The 26523-nt window shown below is 42.8% G+C and overlaps 1 protein-coding gene across 6 annotated transcripts in view; it reads right to left on the bottom strand.

Moving 5' to 3' along the window:
• Positions 1–26523, bottom strand: part of SNX13 (sorting nexin 13) — a 587891-nt gene that overhangs the window by 277967 nt on the left and 283401 nt on the right. For all 6 annotated transcript variants that reach the window (XM_069211703.1, XM_069211707.1, XM_069211702.1 and 3 more), the window contains exons 13-15: positions 15400–15488; positions 1370–1469; positions 993–1186 (exon numbers count right to left, since the gene is read on the bottom strand). In XM_069211703.1, the coding sequence (XP_069067804.1) occupies positions 993–1186; positions 1370–1469; positions 15400–15488 (383 nt within the window). The remainder of the gene's footprint in view (positions 1–992; positions 1187–1369; positions 1470–15399; positions 15489–26523) is intronic.

Genomic DNA, 26523 nt, shown 5'->3' with positions numbered 1-26523 from the left:
CATATCCCTTTCGATTAATTGAATATGCTCTTCTATGGTACTAATCTTGTTCATATAGTTTCTCTTCTATAAAAAAAAGCTGCTCTAATCAGTCTGCCTCTTGAAAAAGCTTTAAAGGCATCCCAAACTATCTCAGGAGGAGAAGAACCAGCATTTAGCCTGAAAAATTCTTCTGTATCCTTTTTCGAACTTACTACAATAGTTTTATCTAAAAGGAGAGTTCTATCTAAGGTCCACCTGCTTTGCACCTCGTCCCTTCTAAACACAAAGCTCACACTCACTGCAGAGTGATCTGAGAGGTGTACTCCCACATGAGCAATCTTTTCAACCCTCTCTCTCAGCCTCCCATCCACCAACACATAATCAACATGAGCATTTTGAATTTCTCCTTCTTGAGGAAGCGGTTGAGGGTTTGGTGATCTAAAATAGGGTTACATCCCTTGTCCTTTTTGGGAACCAGAAAGTACAGGGAATAGCAACCACACCCTACCTCTAGCATCGGAACCCTCTCTATAGCTCCCTTGGCCATGGGAGCTGCGACTTCCTCATGGAGAAGGGACAGATGATCCTCTGTCAGCCGGTAATAAGATGGTGGCATGGAGAGAGAGGTAGTCTCAAAGGGGAGAGAGTAGCCTCTTCAGACAATCTGCAACACATACCTGTCTGATGTTAGGGACTGGCGATGGGGAAGGTGATGGCAAAACATGCAGCCAACTGGGTGCCCAAGATGGTAAAAGGGCAGAATAGGAAGGCTTGTAGGCTGCAGATACTGGGTGGGTTGTTTGGACTGACCAGGCCCCTGGCTTCCTGATCCATGAGGCCTTGGTCAGTGTAGATTAAAACAATACATTTATTAAACCATTGCAATTAACCTTCAAAGTCACATTCCCAGATAGTACTGTCCTGGTGAGAAGAAACCATTATGGTTTTCTGCAACTATTAAGATGGCTTCAGAAAATCCACATCACACTAACTGTGTAAAAGGTTCCTACCTTCTCAGATAAATACTGATCATAGATTCCAACAGCAGCTGCTCGTAAAAGGCCTTTGGTTTGATTGGTTTGGTGTTTTCCATCTCTTTGAAAATTCTGCAGCACCTCCAGCTGCTGTTGCGCAGTTACCCGGTACCCCTCCACCGTCAGCCAGAAGAAGAGATGAGCTTGGCCTCCATTCTGCTGCATGTAATCTAGGAAATAAGACAGAGTGATAAAATACCATATCACTAGACAAATCCAAGAAATGTCTGAGACAGATAATGTCCTTCGTGAGTTAGAAAGAGCCTCATGGTGGCGGCACAACAAAATATCGTCCCAATCTTTCCAAGTCAGTCACTAAGTAAACTGAAAGTACAACTACATTTCTTATTTACCCATAAAAGACTGAAGTGCAACGTTGTCTACAAGGATGATATCCAAGGGGACTGTGCAAAGTTTTCCAAATTGTGCTGCCAGCTTCACAGCATCTATTTCCTGTCGGGGGAACAGTACAAAGGTTATTTGTATGCAGCACTCTACTTCAACTAAAATTAAAATTTGCACTGCTTCCATGAAATCGGTCGATGCATGCATAACAAGTTGTCTCCAAAAAAAACGTTTACAAAAATGACTTTATACTTTATGGATATCATTATTTGCTACAAGGTTCAATTCCCACAAATTTTAAGACTTATAAGTCGCATTATTTCCAGAAATGTTAAACATTAGTCAGACCCCAGATCTAGAAAAATAATACCAAAGCACAACCCTCTATCAACATGAGTAGCCAACAAAGAAACACATTTCGACTTCAAAAACACAGGCTTAATTTTTGCACATGGAAAGGATGTTGGAAGGACAGTCCCGACATTCGAACTGAACGCAGACAGAATATTTGAGGAAAATGGTAGGAGTAGCTCTGTGGATGACCTTGCCCCAGTGACAAAGAGTTAATAGTATCGAGGCATAAAAGGATGAGTGCTCGCTTTTGGGCATGGTCAGTGCTATGACTACCAAAAAGCAAATATTTCATGAGGGGACGTTCATGTTTTATTAGGCCAAATGAACGAAATTCTAATGCCATCAGTCTGACTAGAAGCAGGGAGATGTTAAGAGAAGCGATGGGGTATCTCATCAGAGTCCTGTTTGGCATACAGTGATGACCTCACTGGCCAAAGAGAAGGACTCCTTTGCCTTTTTTTGGATAGGTCTCAATGGCCAACAGAAAAGGAGAAAATTAAATGAAGGCAGATTTATGGAAGACATTTCTTTCTGTAGCATTTTAGCCACATGCCTATGTGCTGAGTTCTGGTGGAGGACTACTTAACCATCTGGTATGGCCAGGTTTGCTGCTGAGACACCAAAGTGAATGCTAGCTTCTGAGGAACTTTGAGACAGCAATGAGCCATGGTAGGGGGAGGATGGTGCCACTCCTCCTCCCTTCACACAGACTAAACCAGATGAGGTTATAGTGCCTCTGGTGGAGCAATCTGACTACAAAACGTGACAAGGCTAAGCTGGAGCCTCAAGGAATACCACACTGCTTGAGATGGCTCCGATTTTCTGTTATACATTTGGAAAAAGGCGATGTTGGAGGAAAGTGTGTATGTATATATATATATATATATATATATATATATACGGAAAATGTCACTTAACCCATGTACACCTGTTCGTAGCATTTAGTGCTGCAGATTCACATGTTTTGCGTAAGTTCGCCATCTAGTATTGGGCTCAGAGTGTTACAAGTTGTTTTTATTCGAAGAATCCTTTTCGAGTCATGAGATCGAGTGACTCATCCTCTCGGTGATAGTGTGCATGGGCATTGAGTCCTTTGTTAGATTGTTTTCCCGCAGTAGGGTGAATTAAGGAGGGAAGAATTGTATACATAAATATATATAGTAGGTAAAAAGATGTCCATGCAATGTATTTACATAAGAAAGTACCACAACAGCTACAGGCTTCCGGGGAGGAGTGAGGGCAGATGTCAATCTGCAGCACTACTTGCCACGAACAGATGTACACTGGGTAAGTGACATTTTCCGTTCGATGGCATGTGTAGCTGCAGATACACATGCTTTGCATAGACTGAAAAATAGTCCCCTACTAAAATAAGCGGTGGCTAGCCAGTTGGAGTAGTTTGAAATAGTGTTTAAAGTACTGCTTGACCAACATGTGCTTGTTGGCGAGATAGCACATCCACACAGTAATGTTTAGTAAACGTGTGTTGTGTGGACCATGTGGCAGCTTTTCATATGTCTGCCATTGGTATACTTCCTAAGAATGCCATTGAAGCTCCTTTCTTTCTATATGAATGTACTTTAGAAGTTACAAATAGTTGCCTTTTATCTTTAAAATAGCAAGTTTGAATATACTTAATCCATCTGGCCAATCCTTGTTTTGAAATAGGATTACCCTTATGAGGCAGTTGAAAAGCTACAAAAAGCTGTTTAGATTTTCTAAAATCTTTTGTTCTGTCTATATAATACATGAGAGCTTTTTTGAGGTCAAGAGTGTGGAGAGCTCTTTCATCAGCTGAATCTGGCTGTGGAAAGAAGACTGACAATTCCACTGACTGATGTGAAGTGGTGAAACCACTTTGGATAGAACTTTTGGATTTGTTCATAAGTACTATTTTATGTTTGTGAATTTGGAAGAAAGGTTCTTCTAAAGTGAATGCTTGAATTTCACTAACTCTCCATAAGGAAGTAATTGCTACCAGGAAAGCAACTTTCCTTGAGCAAAACTGGAGAGTGCAAGAATGCACAGGTTCAAAAGTTGGACCCATAAGCCTTGTGAGCACATTATTAAGATTTCAGGCAGGAGCTGGTGGAGCTCTAGGTGGAATAACTCTTTTAAGTCCTTCCATAAGAGCTTTTATAACAGGAACTCTAAACAAAGAGGTATGCAGTCTATTTTGGAGGTAGGCTGATATTGCTGTTAAATGAATTTTAATAGGTCAATATGCAAGATTTGCTTTTTATGAGTAAAGCAAATAACATACAATATCCCGTACGGATGCTTTAAGTGGCTCAATGTTTTAGGGTTGACAGTAATATACAAAATGTTTCCATTTAGCTGCATAGCACTGTCTGGTTGTAGGTTTACATGCTTCTTTTAGAATGTTCATACATTTCAATGGAAGCTGTAGATATCCAAACTATGACCTCAAGAGCCAAATTGCCAGGTTGAGTATACTGAGATTGAGATGCCTGATCTGACCTTTATTTTGAGTCAATAGGTCTGGTCTGTTTGGGACCTTGTGATGTGGTACTACAGATAGATCCAATAGTGTTGTGTGCCAGTGTTGACATGCCAACGTGGGAGCTACGAGTATCATAGTGAGGTAGGTGTGATGTATTTTGTTGACCAGAAATGGAATTACTGGGAGAGGGGGAAAAGCATAAGCACATTTCTCTGACCAATTGATCCATAGAGCATTGTCCTTGGATTGAGGGTGTGGGTATCTGGATGTTGCCTGTTCTTATTAACACTGTTTTGTGAGTGATTTGTGTCTGGAATGCTTTGAGTGCTAAGAACATTGCTAGCAATTCCAAGTGGTGTATGTGGTAAGTCTGCTGGAATGCGTCCCATTCTCCCTGTATGGTAAGATTGTTGAGATGGGCTCCCCAGACTAACACTGAGCCATCAGATTATGGTCTGTGGCACAGGGTCCTGAAATGGCCACCCTTTTGATAAGTTGGTGTGATTCCACCATTGCAGAGAGTTGTAAGTCTGGCGGTCCAACAACACTAGGTCATGAAGTTGACCCTCGGCCTGAGACCATTGTTGAGAGAGATACCGTTGTAGAGGTCTCATGTTTAGACGTGCATTCGGTACTATTGCTATGCAAGATGCCATCACTCCCAATAGTTTCATGATAAACCTTACTGTGTAAGTTTGTATTGTAGCTGTGATATGAGATTGTGGAAAGCTTGAATTCTCAGTGGGTTTGGGTATGCTAATCTTGATTGAGTGTTCAGCATTGCTCCCAGATACGGTTGTATTTGCGCTGGTTGGAAATCAGATCTTTGGTAATTGATTGTAAACCCTTAACTGTGTACGGGACAGATTGTGTATTGTGTGCTGTTGACAGGTTTGAATGGTGCTGGCTTTTATGAGCCAGTCATCCAGATAGGGAAAAGCATGTATGTGTTGCCTCCTGAGGTATGCAGCAACCACTGCTAGGCAATTGGTGAATACCCTAGCTGTTGTTACTCCAAAGGGTAGCACTTTAAACTGGTAATGCTTGCCTGCTCTCACAAATCTTGGCTATTTGCGATGTGCTAGATTGTATGCAATGTGGAAGTAAGCATCTTTTAGATCTAATGCTGTCATGAAATTCTGTTTCTGTAATAGGGGAATGACATCGTGAAGGATGACCATATGGAAATGCTCTGAGAGGATGTACTGCTTGAGAGGCCTGAGATCTAGAATTAGTCTGAGAGTACCATCCTTTTTTCATATAAGGAAGTATAGAGAACATCCTCCTTTCCCTTGCTGAGGTATAGGTACCCTTTCTATTGCACCTTTGATGCTCCTGATTTAGTTAATGTGAATGAGGTAGCATGTTTGGTGGAGTGGAAGTGAGTTGTAGACAGTAACCATGTTGGATAATTGACAGAACCCACTGATTTGTAGTGATGTTGTGCCACTGTGGATAGAAATTTACCATTCTTCCCCCCACAGATATGTGCTCTGTGGGGATGGTGAGAAAGTCAATGTTTGTTTGATTGTGAGGAACATCTGGATTTAGAGGGTTTACCTCTTCCTCTACTGTTATATCCTCTATAGGAGCCCCTAAATAATCCTCTAGTGTAGAATTGTAAGGATTGTTTTTGATCTTTTGATGGGTGGTTGCCGTTTCTGTAGCCAATGGTTTGAAACCCGCTCTAAATTGTGGTGTACGAAAATTATCCCGGGTGGGTGTGGTATACAAAGCCCCCATTGCTTTAGCTGTTTCTGAATCTTTTTTTAAGTTTGTCTATTACTGTGTCGACTTTAGGGTCAAATAAATGCTGCTTATCAAAGGGCATGTTTAAAACTGCCTGCTGTATCTCAGGTTTGAAACCTGAACATCTGAACCAGGCATGTCTCCTAATAAGCACGCTGGTGTTAACTCATCTAGCTGCTGTATCAGCTGCATCCATAGCAGATCTCATAGCATTGTTAGATATTGCTTGTCCTTCGTTAACTATTTGCTGTCCTCTTTTTTGGTGTTCTTTAGGGAGGTATTGTAGTAGCTCTTCCATTTTGTCCCAGTGTGCTCTGTCATATCTAGTCAAAAGAGATTGTGATCTGGCTATCCTGCAGTGATTTGCAGCTTGTGAGGCCACACTTTTCCCAGCTGAATCTATTTTCATGCTTACCTTATCAGGAAGAGGGGCATCTCCTGTGGACTGACTGATGGCACTTTTTCTCGCTGCACCCACTACAATGGAATCAGGATTTAGTTGAGCTCTTATAAACACAGGGTGTGAGGGTGCTGGTTTATATTTCTTGTCCACTCTAGGAGTGATAATCCTAGTTTTAACAGGCTCTGGAAAGATATCAGAAGCATGTACGGGCATGCCTGGGAGCATAGGAAGACATTCATATTGCTTATGCGTTGATGCCAGTGTGTCAAACAGGAAATTCTGCTCTATGTGGTCTGTGTGAATTTGCACATTATGGTATGCTGCAGCTCTAGCCACTACTTGATTATATGCTGTAGTGTCCTCAGGTGGTGAGGGTCTGGCAGGATATAACTGAGGGTAATTTGGTAAAATGGGATCAGAGTCATATGTGTCCATGAATCTGTGTCCTGTTGCTCATCACTAAAATTATCCCCATGTGGTGAAATTGAGGATGTATGTGGTGATAATTACGCTTCAGATGTGGGTGATGGTGGTGGAGGTGGTGTAGAAGGAGGAACAGGAGAATGTGGTGGTGAAGGCTGTTTCTGCATTGAAGCCTCTCCCTGTTGTTTGTGCTTGAAGACCTTCTTTGACGGAGGTGCATCTTTTGAAGTGTCTCTAAAAGTTAGTTTCCTATTTAAGGACATTGGACGGGAGGCAATTATTCTTCCTGTGTCCTTCTGAATAAGTATTTTTCTATGTTTGGCGTCCATCACTTCTAAAATAGGTTGAATGTTTATGGAATCCCGGGTAGAAGTAGTTCCTTCACTACCCATAGCTTTCGACTCCAAATTTTTCTGTTTTGGTCGAACCAAAAGTGCCAGCTCCGAAGGTGGTGTAATCCTTTTCTGCTCCGAAGATGGTGCTGATCTTTTCGGCTCCAAAGTAGTTCTTTTGGATTTTCGGTTCAACTCTGAGAATGGTGTGGGAGTCTGTTTGGCCGAAGCAGAGGGCACCTTAGTCTTAAATCTCAGTGTCGAACCCGAAGGTTAGTCATCCGGACTTTGTTTTTTATTCCGACCATGGCCTGATGGCAGTGAGTGATCACCAACCAGTGCTGGAGCCTTTTTAATAATTCTTGTGTGGTGTGAGGGGGCAGTTGTACTCACATACTGCACCGCAGGCACGTAGTGGCTGTCACCATCTGAATGTCCTTCGGAGTCTTGGATGGAAACGACTGCCCCAAGCTGAACTTTTCATGTTCTTCACCGAAGATGTCCGGTGTGTCTTTTGTTGATTTTGACGCCATCTTGAGATGACAAGCTCTACGGTTCCGACGGAACTTCTTAGATCTAAAAGATCTACAGGTGTCGCCATTGTCTTCTTGATGGTCTGGCGATAGACATAGACTGCACACCGAGTGCTGATCGGTGTATGGAAATTTAGTGTGACCCTGAGGACAGAATTGAAATGGCGTTCGTTCCATTAGAATCACATGGAAGCAGGCCCTTAAAGGGCGTTCGAATAAGTTTTGAAATTCCGAATCGTCATTCACCGGATCAAGAGAAACATGTACGAACCCGAAGGCGAAAAGAAAACTATCTAACAAAGGACTCAATGCCCATGCGCACTATCACCGAGAGGGGAGTCACTCGATCTCGTGACTTGAAAAAGCTTCTTCGAAGTAAAACAGCTTGTAACACTCCGAGCCCAACACTAGATGGCAAACTTATCCAACGCATGCGTATCTGCAGCTACACATGACATTGAACACATGCATACATATATATATATATATATATATATATATATATATATATATATATATATATATATATATATATATAGAAAATGTCACTTACCCAGTGTACATCTGTTCGTGGCATGAGACGCTGCAGATTCACATGCTGTGCACATCCCGCCATCTAGTGTTGGGCTCGGAGTGTTACAAGTTGTTTTTCTTCGAAGAAGTCTTTTCGAGTCACGAGATCGAGGGACTCCTCCCCTTTTCGGCTCCATTGAGCATGGGCGTCGACTCCATCTTAGATTGTTTTCCCCGCAGAGGGTGGGGTAGGAGTCGTGTATATAGTAATAGTGCCCTTGCAATGGAGTAAGTATGTATGTACATAATGTGACCAAAAGTGATATATTTACAAATTTACAAATGTACAAGTTTAATTTTTTGTCAACTTAGAACGGCTACAGGCTCCCGGGGAGGTGGGAGGGCGCATGTGAATCTGCAGCGTCTCATGCCACGAACAGATGTACACTGGGTAAGTGACATTTTCCGTTCGATGGCATGTGTAGCTGCAGATACACATGCTGTGCGTAGACTAGTAAGCAGTTATCTCCCCAAAAGCGGTGGTTTAGCCTGTAGGAGTTGAAGTTGTTTGAAATAATGTTCTTAATACTGCTTGTCCTACTGTGGCTTGCTGTGTTGTTAACACATCCACGAAGTAATGCTTGGTAAATGTATGAGGCGTAGACCATGTGGCTGCCTTACAGATTTCAGTCATTGGTATGTTTCCTAGAAAGGCCATGGTGGCACCTTTCTTTCTAGTGGAGTGTGCCTTTGGTGTAATAGGCAGTTCTCTTTTTGCTTTTATATAACAGGTTTGAATACATTTAACTATCCATCTGGCAATGCCTTGTTTGGATATCGGATTCCCTGTATGAGGTTTTTGGAAAGCGACAAACAATTGTTTTGTCTTGCGAATTTGTTTGGTTCTATCAATGTAGTACATTTGTGCCTTTTGATGTCTATGGTGTGTAATGCTCTTTCAGCTACAGAGTCTGGTTCTGGAAAGAACACTGGGAGTTCCACTGTTTGATTTAAGTGGAACGGTGATATGACTTTAAGTAAGAATTTAGTATTTGTGCGTAAAACTACTTTATGTTTGTGTATTTGTATAAAGGGTTCCTGTATGGTAAAGGCTTGTATCTCACTTACTCTTCTGAGAGATGTGATAGCTATTAGAAAGGCTACTTTCCATGTTAAGTACTGTATCTCACATGAGTGCATGGGTTCAAATGGTGGACCCATGAGTCGTGTTAATACGATGTTGAGATTCCACGAAGGAACTGGTGGTGTTCTTGGTGGGATAATCCTTTTTAGACCCTCTATAAATGCTTTTATGACTGGGATTCTGAATAATGAAGTTGAATGTGTAATTTGCAGATAAGCCGAAATAGCAGTCAGATGTATTTTTATGGATGAAAAAGCTAACTTGGACTTTTGTAAGTGTAGTAGGTAGCTTACGATGTTTTTTGAAGATGCGTGTAATGGTTGAATTTGATTATTATGGCAGTAATAAACAAATCTTTTCCACTTTTTTTGCGTAGCAATGTCTTGTGGTTGGTTTCCTAGGCTGTTTTATGACCTCCATACATTCTTGTGTAAGGTCTAGATGTCCGAATTCTAAGACTTCAGGAGCCAAATTGCTAGATTGAGCGAAGCTGGATTCTCGGGTGTCTGATCTGTTGTTTGTGTTGAGTTAACAGATCTGGTCTGTTTGGCAGTTTGATATGAGGTCCTACTGACAGGTCTAGTAGTGTTGTGTACCAAGGTTGTCGTGCCCAAGTTGGTGCAATCAGTATTAGTTTGAGTTTGTTTTGACTCAATTTGTTTACTAGATACGGAAGGAGTGGGAGAGGGGGGAAAGCATATGCAAATATCCCTGACCAACTCATCCATAACGCATTGCCTTGAGAGTGAGCCTGTGGGTACCTGGATGCGAAGTTTTGGCATTTTGCATTTTCTTTTGTGGCAAATAGATCTATTTGCGGTGTTCCCCATCTTTGGAAGTAAATTTGTAGTATCTGGGGATGAATTTCCCATTCGTGGGTTTGTTGGTGATCCAGAGAGAGATTGTCGGCTAGCTGGTTTTGAATTCCTGGTATGAACTGCGCTATTAGGCGAATGTGGTTGTGAATCGCCCAATGCCATATCTTTTGAGCTAAGAGACACAATTGTGTCAAGTGTGTCCCTCCCTGTTTGTTCAGATAATACATTGTTGTCATGTTGTCTGTTTTGACAAGAATGCGTTTGTGGGTTATTAGTGGTTGAAATGCTTTCAACGCTAGAAATACTGCTAGTAGTTCTAAGTGATTTATATGAAGTTGTCTCTGTTGTGTGTCCCATTGTCCCTGGATGCTGTGTTGGTTGAGGTGTGCTCCCCACCCTACCATGGAAGCATCTATTGTGATTACGTATTGAGGCACTGGGTCTTGGAAAGGCCGCCCTTGGTTGAAATTTATAGTATTCCACCATCGAAGCGAGGTGTATGTTTGGCGGTCTATCAACACTAGATCTTGAAGTTGACCCTGTGCTTGTGACCATTGTGATGCTAGGCACTGTTGTAAGGGCCGCATGTGTAATCTTGCGTTTGGGACAATGGCTACGCATGAGGACATCATGCCTAGTAGTTTCATTACTGATTTTACCTGGAACCTTTGGTTTGGGTGCATGGCCTGTATTACGTTTTGGAATGCCTGTACCCTTTGTGGACTTGGAGTGGCTATCCCTTTTTTTGTGTTTATTGTTGCTCAAAAGTACTGTTCTATTTGACACGGCTGTAGGTGTGATTTTTGGTAGTTGAGTGAGAACCCTAACTTGTGAAGGGTTTCTATAACGTATTTTGTGTGTTGTGAACACCGTTCTTGCGTATTGGTTTTGATTAACCAGTCGTCCAGATACGGGAACACAAGTATTTGCTGTCTTCTGATATGGGCTGCCACTACGGCAAGGCATTTTGTAAAGACTCTTGGTGCTGTTGTTATTCCGAATGGCAACACTTTGAACTGGTAATGTACCCCTTGGATTACAAACCTTAAGTATTTTCTGTGGGAAGGATGTATGGGTATATGGAAATACGCATCCTTGAGGTCTAATGTTGTCATGTAGTCTTGTTGTTTGAGCAAGGGGATTACGTCTTGAAGTGTCACCATGTGAAAGTGATCTGATTTGATGTAAAGATTTAGGGTTCTGAGATCTAAGATGGGTCTTAGAGTCTTGTCTTTTTTGGGTATGAGAAAGTACAGGGAGTAAACACCAGTTCCTTTCTGATGATTTGGTACTAGTTCTATTGCATCTTTTTGCAACAAAGCTTGGACCTCCAACTGTAATAGATCCGTGTGTTGTTTGGACATGTTGTGTGTTTTCGGTGGGACATTTGGAGGGAATTGTAGGAATTCTATGCAATAACCATGTTGGATAATGGCTAGGACCCACGTGTCTGTTGTTATCTCCTCCCAGTTTTGGTAAAAATCTGTTAGTCTCCCCCCCCCCCCACTGGTGTTATGTGTTGGGGATTTGTGACACTGAAGTCACTGTTTATTTTGAGGGGTTTTGGGACTTTGGAACTTAACTCTATTCTTAGGGAACTGTCCCCCTCTGTATTGTCCCCGAAAACTTCCCCTCTGATACTGGCTCTGGTATGTGGGTCTTGTTTGTGAGGTTGAGGGTTCTGTGTTTTGTCCTCGAAACCCCCCTCTAAACTGTGTTTTCCGAAATGTGCCTCTGCTCTGTGGGGAGTAGAGTGCGCCCATGGCCTTGGCCGTATCTGTGTCCTTTTTAAGTTTTTCGATAGCAGTGTCCACTTCCGGCCCAAACAACTTCGGTCCGTTAAAAGGCATATTCAGCACCACTTGTTGATTTTCTGGCTTGAATCCTGAGGTGCGTAGCCATGCGTGTCTCTGTATGGTGACCGCTGTATTTACAGTTCTTGCAGCTGTGTCTGCTGCATCCATTGCCAACTGTATCTGCTTATTAGAGATACTTTGGCCTTCTTCCACCACTTGTTGTGCACGCTTTTGGAACTCTTTGGGTAGGTGCTCTATGAAGTGTTGCATTTCGTCCCAATAAGCTCTATAATATCTCGATAGCAAGGCCTGTGGATTGGCAATGCGCCATTGGTTAGCTGCTTGTGCTGCAACCCTTTTCCCCACTGCGTCGAACTTGCAACTTTCCTTGTCGGGTGGCGGTGCATCTCCCGAGGTGTGTGAATTCGCCCTTTTGCGTGCTGCGCCTACTACCACTGAGTCCGGTGTCAATTGCTGCGTGATGCTCACAGGGTCTGTTGGTGGGGGTTTGTACTTTTTCTCCACCCTTGGAGTGATGGCCCTGCCTTTTACAGGCTCTTGAAATACTTGCTTTGAGTGTTTCAACATTCCCGGTAACATAGGAAGACTCTGGTACTGCCTATGCGTGGACAACAGAGTATTAAACAAAAAGTCATCTTCAATTGGTTCTGCATGCAGGGTGACGTGAAATGCGGCTGCTCTGGACACAACCTGTGTGTAAGCAGTGCTGTCCTCAGGTGGTGATGGTCTTGCTGGATAACAGTCGGGACTGTTATCTGATACAGGCGCATCATAAAGATCCCATGCATCAGGATCATCTTGACTCATCCCTGTGTGTGTTGGAGACTGCATCATTGGTGGAGTGGCTATTGGTGATGGCTGTGGTGAGCGATGTGGTGATGGTGGCGGAGTTACTTGTTTTGTCACCTTTGCTTGTGGTTGTTTGTCTTTCTCTTGGAAAGCAAGTTTCCTTTTCATTCGGACTGGAGGGAGAGTTCTGATTTTTCCTGTCTCCTTTTGAATGTGGAGCCTTCTCTGTGTGTAATCTGGCTCCCCTGCCTCTAGTTCCTGAATTTGTGCCCTTGCATTTGTGAGGACAGGCCCTGTTCCTCAGTGTAGGAACTTGGTTTCGTCTCCGAAGCCCGATGTTTCGGTATCGAAACCTTTTCGACCGTCTTTTTCGGCTCTGAAGACACTTTTTTGGCTTTCGGTGTTCCGATATCTCGGTGCCGACTCGTTTCGGTGCCGCTCTCTCGATGTCGAGATTGCTCTGACCCGGTGTCTCGGGCTCGAGTCTGTTCTGTGCGGGTATCTCGACCGGAGTCGGATGACACGTGCCCTTTTTCGGTGCCGATGGACGGTCACCTAATTTTCGGGTTAAGCCATGGCCTGTCGGCGGTGGCGTCCCCTGGGCTTTAGTGTATTTTCCGTGAGTTTTGGGCAGGGGTGTCTTACTCACGGTTTTCGGTGTCTGTTCGGTTTCGACCTCGTACAAGTCCGAATCCGCAATGGAGAAGGTTTCTTCTTCCTCCAAGTCTTGGTGTGCTGACGGCACCGACGCCATTTGAAGTCTTCTTGCTCTCCGGTCTCTCAGCGTTTTCCTCGACCGAAACGCTCGACAGGCCTCGCAGGTATCCTCTTTGTGTTCGGGAGACAAACACAAATTACAGACCAGATGCTGATCTGTGTAAGGATACTTGTTGTGGCATTCGGGGCAGAAGCGGAATGGGGTCCGTTCCATTAGCCTTGAAGACGCACGTGGTCGGGCCGACCAGGCCCCGCTGGGGAATCGAAACCCCAAAGGGCCACCGGAGCTCTTCAAAACTCGGTGTCGATCTGTGTTAACTAACCCGATACCGAACGCAAACAATACTGTCGAATTTTCTGAGATTTAACTAACTTTCCAAACCGAAACACGGAGCGAAGAGGAACACGTCCGAACCCGATGGCGGAAAGAAAACAATCTAAGATGGAGTCGGCGCCCATGCGCAATGGAGCCGAAGGGGAGGGGGGGGGGGGGGGGTGGGTTATAGGCCCTCGATCTTGTGACTCGAAAAGACTTCTTCGAAGAAAAACAACTTGTAACACTCCGAGCCCAACACTAGATGGCGGGATGTGCACAGCATGTGTATCTGCAGCTACACATGCCATCGATATATATATATATATATCTCAGGTCACCACCTAGGGACACAGACCTAGTCTGAAGAAAAATGGCTTGCATCCGAATTTTCAGGGGATAAATGTGGCGTTATAACAGTGCAACCCTAGACCACAAAACAATGGACAGAAGGACTTCCAGGGGGACCTCTCACTCATGTGGAAAGTGGGGACACCCGTTCAGGCTGTCTCCATGGTGGGGTCAACTCCCACATTGTGAGAGCACAGCAGAAAATTTCATGTTTGATCACCAATTACCCTAGCTCCAGTAACAGCTGGCAGAGATGCGAGGACTTGGTACCTCCTTGTTTTCTCAAACAGAGGAGGGTGTGGCATTGTCTGTGAATATCGCTACTATGGATTGCACCAATGAAATGAAGGCTTTTAGCTTTCATATCATTGCTTTGATGCATTTATGTGGAAAAGATTAACCTAATCTGGCCCACACAACAAAGATGGTAATTTTGCCAAAGAAAGTGTTCCTATTCATGCTCTCAAGAATCGGTAATGGCATGGCTGTGTAATAGGGCAGACCAAAAGACTGGGAGCATACAACTCAAGATTAGGGCCAAGGAAGAAACAGGGTAGGCTCCTACATTGCCATGTATTCCCTCTAACAGATCTGCTCCCCCCAGACATCTTTTTTCCACGCAGGGAGGAATCTGAGATGCATGTCTTTTTCCTTTTTTCTGCAAAGTCTGTTAAATCCACAAGGTTGATTGCTTAGAGAATCGTACCAGGTATGCCCTCAAATGAGGAGGGATAAGCGAGAAGGATCTGTGAGGGCATGACAATTGCATAACAATAAACACTTCACATTAGTGGCTTAAAGAGACAGATGGTCAAATGTAAATACCTGTGTCCCCAAATGCATTCAATCTCTTGGATTCCATCTTCCGGGGAGGATTAGGGAAGCCATTTTGCAAGCATTTTGTCAATGCACCCTCCACTATCATGGTTTCTGGCACTGAATGTCTCTAACTGAACAGACAACGCCCTCCAGCTCCAGCTCCACCTGCCTCAGGTTACCATACATACACATTGAACAGGTATAGACTGAATTAGTCACTAAGCAGCAGGGGAATACATCCATATACCATGCAGGGGTCTTTCCAGTCTGAATTTTTTTTGTATCTAGACTGCACCAAAGCGAATTGAGCTTCATCTGCTCCAGAGAAAACTGACCTCAGTGATCATACACAATTTAAGCACTCTTGGATAGGAGCACAACTGACTTCAAGCAGCATATTTTAGATTTACCCATCATTCAAAATGGCATCTGAATGTTTCAGATTTATATATCTAACATCAAGGCACTTTAAGATTAAAATATTAGCAGCAGAACTCACTTTTCCTGACTGCAACCTCTGTATTCTTGTTTCACATATTTTCTTTACAAACAGTACACTGTTTATTTGATTCTTTATAGTGTTGATATCTGAAAAATGGAACATACTTTATTGTGAAGCAAGAGTAAACCTCTGTCCGAAATAAAATGATAAAACACTGTTATTGTTCTGGAACTCACAATGGCTGGAATAAAAAATACTTTAAGTATATGAGATACTTTAGGCATAGGAAAAATGTTTCAGGTGCCGTACATACTTACAACTAGTCTTTTATTGTCTACCCTAAAATTATTGCAAGCACAACCACATCTTAATTCAGTAATATTTATGAACTGACAGCAAGAAAACAATTGCTGTATTAAATGCTTTAATGAATAGACAATTAATAAATAAAAAAATTCCTGGTCACTTTAACGGCATAGTCTGAACTTTTTAAGAGAAACATTGCGGCACATTTACAAATGAAGCCCAACTTAAGCACTATTGAGAGAAACAGTAAGGTAAAATCATAATGCCCGGAAGCAGTAAATACAACATCCACACTTCAACAAGAAACAATAAATTACCAGTGACAACGTTTTAAACACAAATATCTTCTGAATAATACATTTCATGGAATATTCTGTGACGTCAGGAGAAATATCAGCAAAAGTATTTAGTAAAAGCATAGTAACCCCTCTGCTGTAGCAAAAGCATTCTAAAATAATTATTTAAGTATTTTATTGTTCCCATGCTAGACCAGCACGGGCTATAATCCTGTTCATTCTTTCCACAAAAAAATAGAATAACCATCTTTTGAAAATCAAAAACAAAATGCACATTTTATAAACATAGAAGTAGGAGTATCTTTTTGTACTTTGAACAAAGGAGAACAGAATTACTTAGTTGACAGCTTACTAACAGAGATAAATAAAGGCAATATGGCTTGTCAGATCCCTTTCGGGGGGTTTGCACAGGGCAGAAAGGAGCTAACGGACTACAACCATGTGGGTTAAGGTAGTTTGTCACTGATGTCCCTCTGCACAACCTACTATAGTTGTACCAAACAAGTACAAGTACAAGTACAACATCTTCCACACTCGAGTTTCAGGGATGCGAGGGTGCGTAGTCACAAGCTTCCCAGGAATGTAACATGGGGTTGCTCAAGGTCAGCACAATGATGAACCAACAGGCTAATAGCTGGAAGCTAGTAAGCATAGCCACTTAACAGTCAGAGCTCCCGAATGGAACCCCCAAAATCCTGTGAGCAAAGGAGGCGCAGTCAGAAGAGTAAATGGGGACTATGCACACGGCCACGAATGAAGTGAGTGCTCGTGACACAACATCCAATGAGCGTGTGTGGCAGAAGAGAAAGATGGCTCAGTGGTTGCAACAATCAACAATGGGCAAGACCACGTTGAGAACTGGGCCCTTGTAAGCAACACCCATACTAAATGAGTCGAGAAATGCACCCCCAAAGGGGCAGAATTGAGTTGGGGGATGGAATTTCCCCTCCTTCATTTAACAACACAGTGTGAGGAGACCAACAAGGGCCAGGCTGGAGACGGGAAACAGCCTTTACAACGTGGCTGTAACAATGCAATACCTTTACAAAACATATGACTTTACCATGGAAATTTTTGCCAAGCATATGCCTTTAACACAAAAATTTAAGTATTTCGCAATTTCACAGGTAAGTGTAGAATAAATATATATATGGAAAATGTCACTTACCCAGTGTACATCTGTTCGTGGCATGTAGTGCTGCAGATTAACATGTTATGCATATCCATTCTGACATCTAGTGTTGGGCTCGGAGTGTTACAAGTTGTTTTTCTTCGAAGAAGTCTTTTCGAAGTCACAGGATCGAGTGACTCCTCCCTTCGGTTCCATTGCGCATGGGCATCGACTCCATTGTTAGACTGCTTTCCCGCAGAGGGTGAAGAATGGAGTGATAGAGTGTATAAGATAAAAGAGATGTCCATGCAAATGTAAATGTATATACATATGTACAAATGTTAGTAACTTAAACAACTACAGGCTTCAGGGGAGGAAGGAGTGTGCATGTGAATCTGCAGCACAAAATGCCACGAACAGATATACACTGGGTAAGTGACATTTTTTCCGTTTGATGGCATGTGTAGCTGCAGATACACAAGCTATGCATAGACTACAAAGCAGTTAGTTCTCCCCAAAAAGCGGTAGCTAGCATGTAGGAGTTGAAGCTGTTTGAAATAATGTTCTTAAGACAGCTTGTCCTACAGTGGCTTGTTGTTGTGAGAAAACATCAACACAGTAGGGTTTAGTAAATGTATGAGGGGTTAATCATGTAGCTGCTTTACATATATCAACCATTGGTATGTTTCATAAAAAATCCATTGTTGAATGTGCTTTAGGAGTGATTAAAAGTTTTCTTTGTGCTTTGATATAACATGTTTGTATACATCTAACAATCCATTTTGATAAACCTTGTTTTGATATAGGATTGCCTGTATGTGGTTGTTGGAAAGCAGAAAAAAGTTGCATTGTTTTCATAAACTGTTTAGTTCTGTCGATGTAGTACATAAGAGCTGTTTTTAGATCTAGGGTATGAAGAGCCCTTGCTGCCACAGAATCTGGCTGTGGAAGGAAGACTGGCAATTCCACTGTTTGATTGATGTGAAAAGGAGATACTACTTTTGGTAGACATTTTGGACTTGTTCTTAGTACAACCTTATGTTAGTGTACTTGGAAAAAAGGTTCTTCAAGAGTGAATGCTTGTATTTCACTAACTCTTCTTAAAGAAGTAATAGCCACAAGGAAGGCAACCTTCCATGTTAAAAATTAAATTTGCCAAGAGTGCATGGGTTCAAAAGGTGGTCCCCATGAGTCTTGTAAGTACAATATTTAAATTCCATGATGGAACTGGTGGTGATCTGGGTAGAATGATGCGTTTTAATCCTTCTTTAAGGCTTTGATAACAGTAACTCTGAATAAAGAAGTATTTTTAATAGTTTGTAAGTATGCAGATATTGCAGTAAGGTGTATTTTTATGGAGGAAAAAGCCAAATTTGATTTTTGTAAATGAAGTAAATAACATACAATATCTTGTATAGATGCTGTAAGTGGATCTATGGTCTTAGATTGACAATAGTAGACAAATCTCTTCCACTTATTTGCGTAGCACTGTCTAGTAGTGGGTTTTCGTGTTTGTTTGATGACTTCCATACATTCAGATGGAAGATTTAAGTATCCAAATTCTATGACTTCAGGAGCCAAATCACTAGATTGAGAGCATTGGGATTTGGATGCCTGATTTGACCTTTGTTTTCTGTTAACAAATCTGGTCTGTTTGGGAGTTTGGAGTGAGGTACTACAGACAGGTTTAGTAGTGTTGTGTACCAAGGCTGACATGCCATTGTTGGTGCTATGAGTATCATGTTGAGTGACGTTTGACGCAACTTGTTGACTAGAAATGGAAGGAGTGGGAGAGGGGGGAAAGCGTAAACAAATATCCCTGACCAATTGATCCATAGAGCATTGCCCTTGGACAGGGGATGTGGGTGAGAAGTTTTGGCATTTTGTATTTTCGCTAGTCACAAATAGATCTATGTGTGGTATTCCCCACTTTTGAAAGTACTTTTGATTTACTTGGGGGTGAATCTCCCATTCGTGTGTTTGTTGGTGATTTCTGCTGAGGACATCTGCCAACTGATTGTCTATTCCTGGAATGTACTGTGCTATTAGGTGAATTTGATTGTGAATTGCCCATTTCCAAATTGTTTGGGCTAGAAGGGACAGTTGAGATGAATGTGTCCCTTACTGTTTATTGAGATAATACATGGTTGTCATGTTGTCTGTCTTTATGAGAACATTCTTCTGTTTGAGAAGAGGTTGAAATGCTTTTAGGGCAAGGAATACAGACAATAATTCTAAGTGGTTTATGTGTAACTTTCTGTTTGACATCCCATTGCTCTTGAATGGTGTGATTGTTTAGGTGAGCTCCCTAACCAATCATTGATGCATCTGTTGTAATTATGGTCTGAGGCACAGGGTCTTGAAACGACCGCCCTTTCATTCAACTGCTGAAATTCCACCATTGAAGGGACATTTGTGTTTGGCGGTCCATCAACACTAGATCTTGAAGATGACCATGTGCTTGTGACCACTGTTGTGCAAGGCACTGTTGTACGGGCCTCATGTTTAATCTTGCATGTGGGACTATTGCTATGCAAGATGCCATCTTTCCTAAAATCTTCATGATAAATCTAACAGTGTGCTGTTGATTTGGCTGTATGAGTGGAATTAGAGTTTGGAAAGCTTGTATCCTTTGGGTATCTGGATACGCTAGAGCTAGCTGAGTATTTAGGATAGCACCTAGATACGGTTGTACTTGTGCCGGTTGAAGGTGTGACTTTTAGTAGTTTATGGAAAATCCAAGGGTGTGCAGCGTTTCTATCACGTAACGTGTATGTTTTTGGCATTGTGTACGATTGTTTGATTTTATTAGCAATCGTCTAGATATGGAAAGGCATGGATGTGTTTTCTTCTTAAGTATGCTGCTACTACAGCTAGGCACTTTGTGAACACCCTTGGAGCTGTTGTTATGTCAAATGGTAACACTTTGAACTGGTAGTGTTTTCCTGCTATGACGAACCTGAGATATGTTCTGTGAGCTGGGTGGATAAGTATGTGGAAATACCCATCTTTTAGGTCTAGAGCCGTCATAAAATCTTGTTTTTGTAGTAGTGGAATAACATCTTGGAGAGTTACCATGTGAAAATGCTCTGACAAGATGTAGCGATTGAGGGGCCTGAGGTCTAATACTGGTCTGAGGGTGCCATCGTTGTTTGGAATTAGGAAGTATAGTGAGTGTACCCCTGTTCCTTGTTGGGACTGTGGAACTACTTCTATTGCTTGTTTGAGTAGTAGAGATTGAACCTCTTGTTGTAGCAGAACTGTGTTCTGGGGATAATTTGTGATATCTTGGTGAAATATTTGGAGGGGTGTTTATCAATTCTAAGCAATAGCCATTGCGGATAATTGATAATACCCAATTGTCTGTGGTGATATTTTGACAAAGAGAGTGGAACTGCTGTTGTCCACCCCCCCCCCCCCACAGGAGATGTGTGGAGTGGAAGGGAGTGAAAGACGTCACTGCTTTGGCTGTGTAGCAGGCTGTTTAGAGGTTTGGAATTTACCTCTATTTCTAGAGTATTGACCTCTGTATGTTCCTCTAAACCCACCTCGCTGGTACTGGGTTTGATATGGTTGCTTTGATTGTGAGGTAGAAGCTTCAGAGGATTGTGCTCCAAAACCTCCTCGAAACTGAGGCATACGAAATGACCCCCTATATGGTATGGTGTACAAAGCACCAATTGTTTCTGCTGTATCAGAGTCTTTTTGTAATTTTTCGACTGTAGTGTCCACTTCTGGGCCAAAGAGGTGCTTTTATCAAAAGGAATGATTAGCACAGCCTGTTGAATTTCTGGTTTAAAACCAGAGGAGCACAGCCATGCATGTCTTCTGATTGTAATGGCTGTGTTAACGCTCCTTGCAGCTGTATCCGAAGCATCAAGGGCAGATCTTATTTGATTGTTACTAATGGCTTGTCCTTCCTTTACCACTTATTGTGCCCACGTTTGGTGTTCTTTTGGGAGATGCTGTATAATATCCTGCATCTCATCCCAATGTGCTCTATCATAGCGGGCTAGCAGTGCTTGAGAATTTGCTATTCTCCATTGATTTGCTGCTTAGGAAGAAACTATTTTCCCTGCAGCGTCAAATTTTCTGCTCACTTTATCAGGAGGGGGTGCATCTCCTGAAGACTGTCTATTTGCCCTCTTTTGTGCTGCACTAACTACCACTGAATCTGGAGGCACCTGATGAATACTATAATCTGGGTCAGAGGGTGCAGGCTTATATTTCTTTTCTATTCTAGGTGTGATAAGTCTAGATTTCACAGGCTCACAAAAAATTTGGTCTGTGTGTTTTACCATGCATGGTAACATTGGGAGGCATTGGTACCTAAAATGTGTTGAAGATAATGTATTAAATAAAAAAAACTTCTTCGAATGGTTCAGAGTGCATTGTGACCCCATGATAAGCTGCAGCCCTGGCTATGACCTGGTTGTATACTGTGGTATCCTCATGGGGAGATGGTTTGGATGGGTAAGAATCTGGGTCATTATTGGGATGGGATCAGGATTATAAATGTCCCATGGATCTACTATGTCTTCTTGTGAATAAAAAGAGTGTGTTGGAGAAGGCATTGGTGGAGGGCTGGTGTGGGGAGAGACAGATAGCTGTGAAGAATGAGGAGGTGAAGAGTGAGGAGGTACTGGCTTCTCCTTCTGCACCTTTTCTGGTGGCTGTGCAGTGTCCAGTTCTTCTTGGAATGCCAGCTTTCTTTTTGTTTTTAAAGTAGGTGCTGTAGTAATCCTTTCTGTCTCTTTATGGATGTGTATTCTAGATTGTCGCTCATCCATAATTTGTAGAATGGGCTCAATGTCCGACTCTTCCTCAGAGGTTTTATGGCTTTCTCTTAATTTCTTGGAAAATCCTTGCTCCTCTGTATATGATGTATTTTTCGGTTCTGAAGTCTGTTGTTTTTTCAGTACAAAAATGTTGTGGAAGTTCTCGGCTCCGAAGCTGCCTTTTGAATTTTCGGCGCTGAAACTCAGTGTTTCCTGCTGGAGTCTGAAATGGAGCCCTTTATAGTTTTACTCGACTCTGAAGTGGACGGAGGAGTGGCCTTTTTCAGCGCCGATCCCGGAGGTCTGTCACCGACAGTCTTTTTTGGGCCGAACCACGGCCTTCTGCCAGTGGTGTACCCAAGGCCTTAGGGTGTTTCTTGTGTGGGGGTACAGGGGCGGACATACTCACATGCTGACCAGCAGTGATGGGTCTGTCGTCTTCGGATTCTTGTTCGGAGAATGTGTCTCAGATGGCGACTGCTGTCTGCGCCTGCTCTTCTTCGGTGACGTCGAGATGTTCACTGCTTTTCAATGCCATTTCAAGTCTTCGTGCTCTTCGATTTCTGAGAGTCTTTTTTGATCGAAACGATCGACTGGCCTCACAGTTTTCCTCCCGATGGTCTGGAGAAAGGCACAAGTTGCAGACCAAATGCTGTATATAGGTACTTCGCATGGCACCGAGGGTAGAATCGGAATAGAGTCCGATCCATCAGGCTCTCCACGCAGTAGGCCCGAGCTGGATGCACACGCCCCAAAGGGCGAACAAAGTGATTTTCTGATGGTACTACCCGTTCGATGCTAGATGGAGAACGCGATCTAAACAATACAGATGAAAAGGAAGGTTTTCTAAAGTTTTCCGAATCGAAATCGCTGAGCGAGAGGAAACACATCCGAACCCGACGGCAGAAAGAAAACAATCTAACAATGGAGCCGATGCCCATGCACAATGGAACCGAAGGGAGGAGTCACTCGATCCCATGACTTTGAAAAGACTACTTCGAAGAAAATCAACTTGTAACACTCCGAGCCCAACACTAGATGTCGGAATGGATATGCAAAGCATGTGTATCTGCAGCTACATATGCCATCAAACACATATATATATATATATATATATATATATATATATATATATATATATATGCACACACACAAAAAATAAAGATCAAATGCTGAATTTCTATGTTTTTTTAATGGGTAAAACATCAACTTAACTTTAACATCCCTACTTCAGTGGGATGGCTGGAAGCCCAATGCGGGGGATCTGCACGACGGCATGATCGCATCATCTCCCAAAGACAACCAATGAATATTTCCAAGAGAATGTTTATATATATATATATATGTTCTGAAAAAAACATTATGGGAAGAAACCTTTAAAGTGGTTGTTTGTGCTCTAAGAATACAGGCCTATAGAAGATCCAGGATCAAAATAACAAAAACCTGGCAGTCAATAGGGATGCAAGGTGGCAAGCCACTCCTTCTCCGGATAACCAATCTGGAGACACCTCTACATGTTGGGAAACAACGCTAGCAACCTCCTCGCATGGTTAGATAGGCAAAATGAGGAAGGAAGGTTCTTTTCTGCGACCATTGATGAGGTGGGAAAATAGTGAAGGGTGGCAGCAACGTACCTGAGGGACCTTCGTGACTCACAAGCACACATCACAGAGACAGACATTGCCAGTTTTACTGCAGACCTGCCTGAGCCAACATTCAATCAGCAACCAAGAGAAAGGTTGGAGACGGCACTGAACAGGGAGGAGATAGTGAACAAAGTATCATCATTGTACAGTGCGAGAGCCCCGGGACGCACATGAAGCCTGGCGTATTTATTCAAACACCGCTTGTAAAAACTATTACAAAAGTGAAGGTCATGTTTTGGAATCCAGAGAGAGGAGGTCACCTCCCCCTCTTCCTGGCATGAGCTATGTATGACCCCGATGACACTGTGTAATAGATAGGTAAATCTCCTGAGGACTGTGTTTATCAGTCAATATTACGACTGAAGACTGAAATCAAGATACTGGCTAAGGGCTTACCAACACAAGCATCAATACACTAGACCAACTGGGCCATGAGTTGCCATTAGGTATCTCCCAAACATCATTGAAGTAGTTCTCTAAAGGGTAGGGCATCTCTGTACATCATTTAAAGGATTTATGTGCATTACAGAAGGCAGAATTGCTCATCCGAATGCTCGTAAAAGTCGCAAAGAGCAACAACAAATAAATGTGTAAGGACCTCACGCTAAGGCACAAACACTCATTTTTCCACTCTAAAACTAGCAAAGACACACGGGGATCGGACAAAGTGCAGGCCCCACTCTATCAGTCACACTATGTGTGTGAACAGTGGACTAGAAAATAGGAGTGCCAGCAGAAGCCAGAACAGAAGCTACAGCGGGGTCTTGTAAGTGTGAACCCACACCAGCCTCAAAAAAATATGCGTGAGTTCAATGCATAAAAAGCCTGGGAGCTGAGATTCTCTGCTTAGTTTCACTGTGCATTCATGTTTGTATGGATATGTCTGTGTGTGACTGCCTACATGTGTGTTTGGTAATATGTTACTCTCTGAAAAACAGTGTTACTCCCTTCAACCTATGCCGGTTTCAAGATCCACCAACCGCATATGTTGCATTCCACCATACAGGGTTGATTTGCTGCACAATCGCCATTTCAGGTATTATAGTTGTCATTCTTGACATATTATGTCTGTTCTTATTCTAGTTGTGTATACTGAAATTAAGTAATTTGTTCACCTGATAGAGACTTCTAGCTGCAGAGTCCTTATCTTAGAAGAGATACCCAAGCAATACCTCCCAGGAGGTGGGTCTGTGACCAGATTACTCCAAAAAGTAAACCAGGACTTAACAGGAAAAATGCCAATCACAATGGAAGTGACCTTCCAGGCAGTAATGCTTAGTGTACATGTGCAAAGATGCCCACATTGTACAATGGTCCATCACAAATGTCCACAATAGGGTCTCAGTGTGGCTCTGGTGGAACAAGAACGGAAACCCTATGGGTGTAGCTTTTTGGTCAGTGCATAGCAAATCTTTATGCAGAACACTATCCATTGTGAGATGGTCTGATTCTGCATGGACTTCCCTTTCTTTGCCCTAACATATTAAAATAAACAATGTATCTCCCACCCAGACTGCTCTAGTACGACCAATGTAGAACAACAATGCTCTTTTTGGGGGTTAGATGGTGGAGTCTCTCCTCTTTGTTAGAATGGTAAAGTGGAACAAAGAAAGTAGGCAAGGTGATATTTTGGCCTACAAGAAAAGGTGTCAGCACCTTTGGAGGGAAGGAATCACATGGGTTCTCAGAACCAGTTTGTCAGGATTGAAAGTCATGTAGGGAGGGCGCAGAGAGCTTGCAGGTTAACTGACCCTCATGGTTGATGTTATAGGAACCATAAAAGCCCTTTTTACAGTTAATAACCAGAGTGGACAGTTGTGCAGCGACACAAAGGGGATGCACACGAAAAAGGTTCAGGTCCATTTAGGGAATAAAGAAGGGCTGGGAGAACACCGGTGCTGTAGTTTCTTGAAGAAACAAGTCCCAACAGATGACTTGAGTAAAGAAGGTTTGTCCGGCAACCGCAAGAAAGCCGAAATAGCTGACAGGTAAACCTATAACATTGCCCAAAGCAGAGCCCTGCTTGGCAAAGAAAAAGAACAAACAATAATATTTGGGATAAACGAAAAGAAAGAGGATCAATGCTTTTGGATGCACATCATGTGAAAACCTTGTCCCGATGGCAGGCGTATACCGTTTTCATGGAGGGATGCCTGGCTGCCAAAAATGTTTCACAGATTTCAGGATAAAAGTTGAAACTATCACCAGTCATAGCTCAATCTTTGCGCATGAAGGAGGAGGGCCCGCAGTTTCGGGTGCAAGACCCTGCCTTGCTGTTGTGAGAGAAGATCCTCTTTAAGGGGCAGCCTTTTGAAAGGACTGATGCTCACAGTCAGAGGTTCAGGATACCAAACTCTCTGTTCCCAATCCCGAGCCACAAGAATGACTTGGGCCCAGTTGTTCCTTATCTTCTGACCTCTGGACAGGAGTGGTTTTGGCAGAAAGGCGTACAGGAGTCTTGAGCTACATACAAACTTGAAAAGTGTCTCTGAGCATGAGCTACTTTAGAAACTCTAGTGCACAGAACTGCTGACATTGCACATTCACGGTGGTGGCGAACAAATCTAACTAAGGTTCTCCCCAATCTTGAAAGAGACCTTGCACCACTTTTGGATGGAGAGACCATTCGGGATCCACTAGGCATCAATAGTGGAGTTCATCCAACTGGCTTTCATACAGCCTGCCAGGCATGAACCACCCGGGGAAATTCCCTGGCATTCCACTTATGTCCAGAGATAGAGCCTTTGACAGAGGGTCCATGACCCCACCCACCCTGTTAGTTGGAGTCCCACATAGCACTGGTTTTGTCATTGAAAACCTGAACTAGCCTGCCCTTGATCGAAGAGAGAAAAGCTTTTAATGCCAGTTGGATCGATCACTACTCTAGAAGGCTGAGGTGGAGCCGTGACTCTGATGAAAACCCGATTCCTTTAATCTCCACGTCTCCCAGATGGATCAATAGAATTGACGAGCCATGTATCAATGTGGTACAAGTAATTTTTTGTCCAGCAAAAACACCCTCCTCATTCCAAGCAGGCCGCCCC

Source organism: Pleurodeles waltl, chromosome 10 (assembly GCF_031143425.1).
Source record: "Pleurodeles waltl isolate 20211129_DDA chromosome 10, aPleWal1.hap1.20221129, whole genome shotgun sequence".
In the NCBI taxonomy this organism is placed as follows: Eukaryota; Metazoa; Chordata; class Amphibia; order Caudata; family Salamandridae; genus Pleurodeles; species Pleurodeles waltl.
The sequence above is the reverse complement of the archived record's forward strand: the minus strand, read 5'-3'. Positions and strand labels throughout refer to the sequence as shown.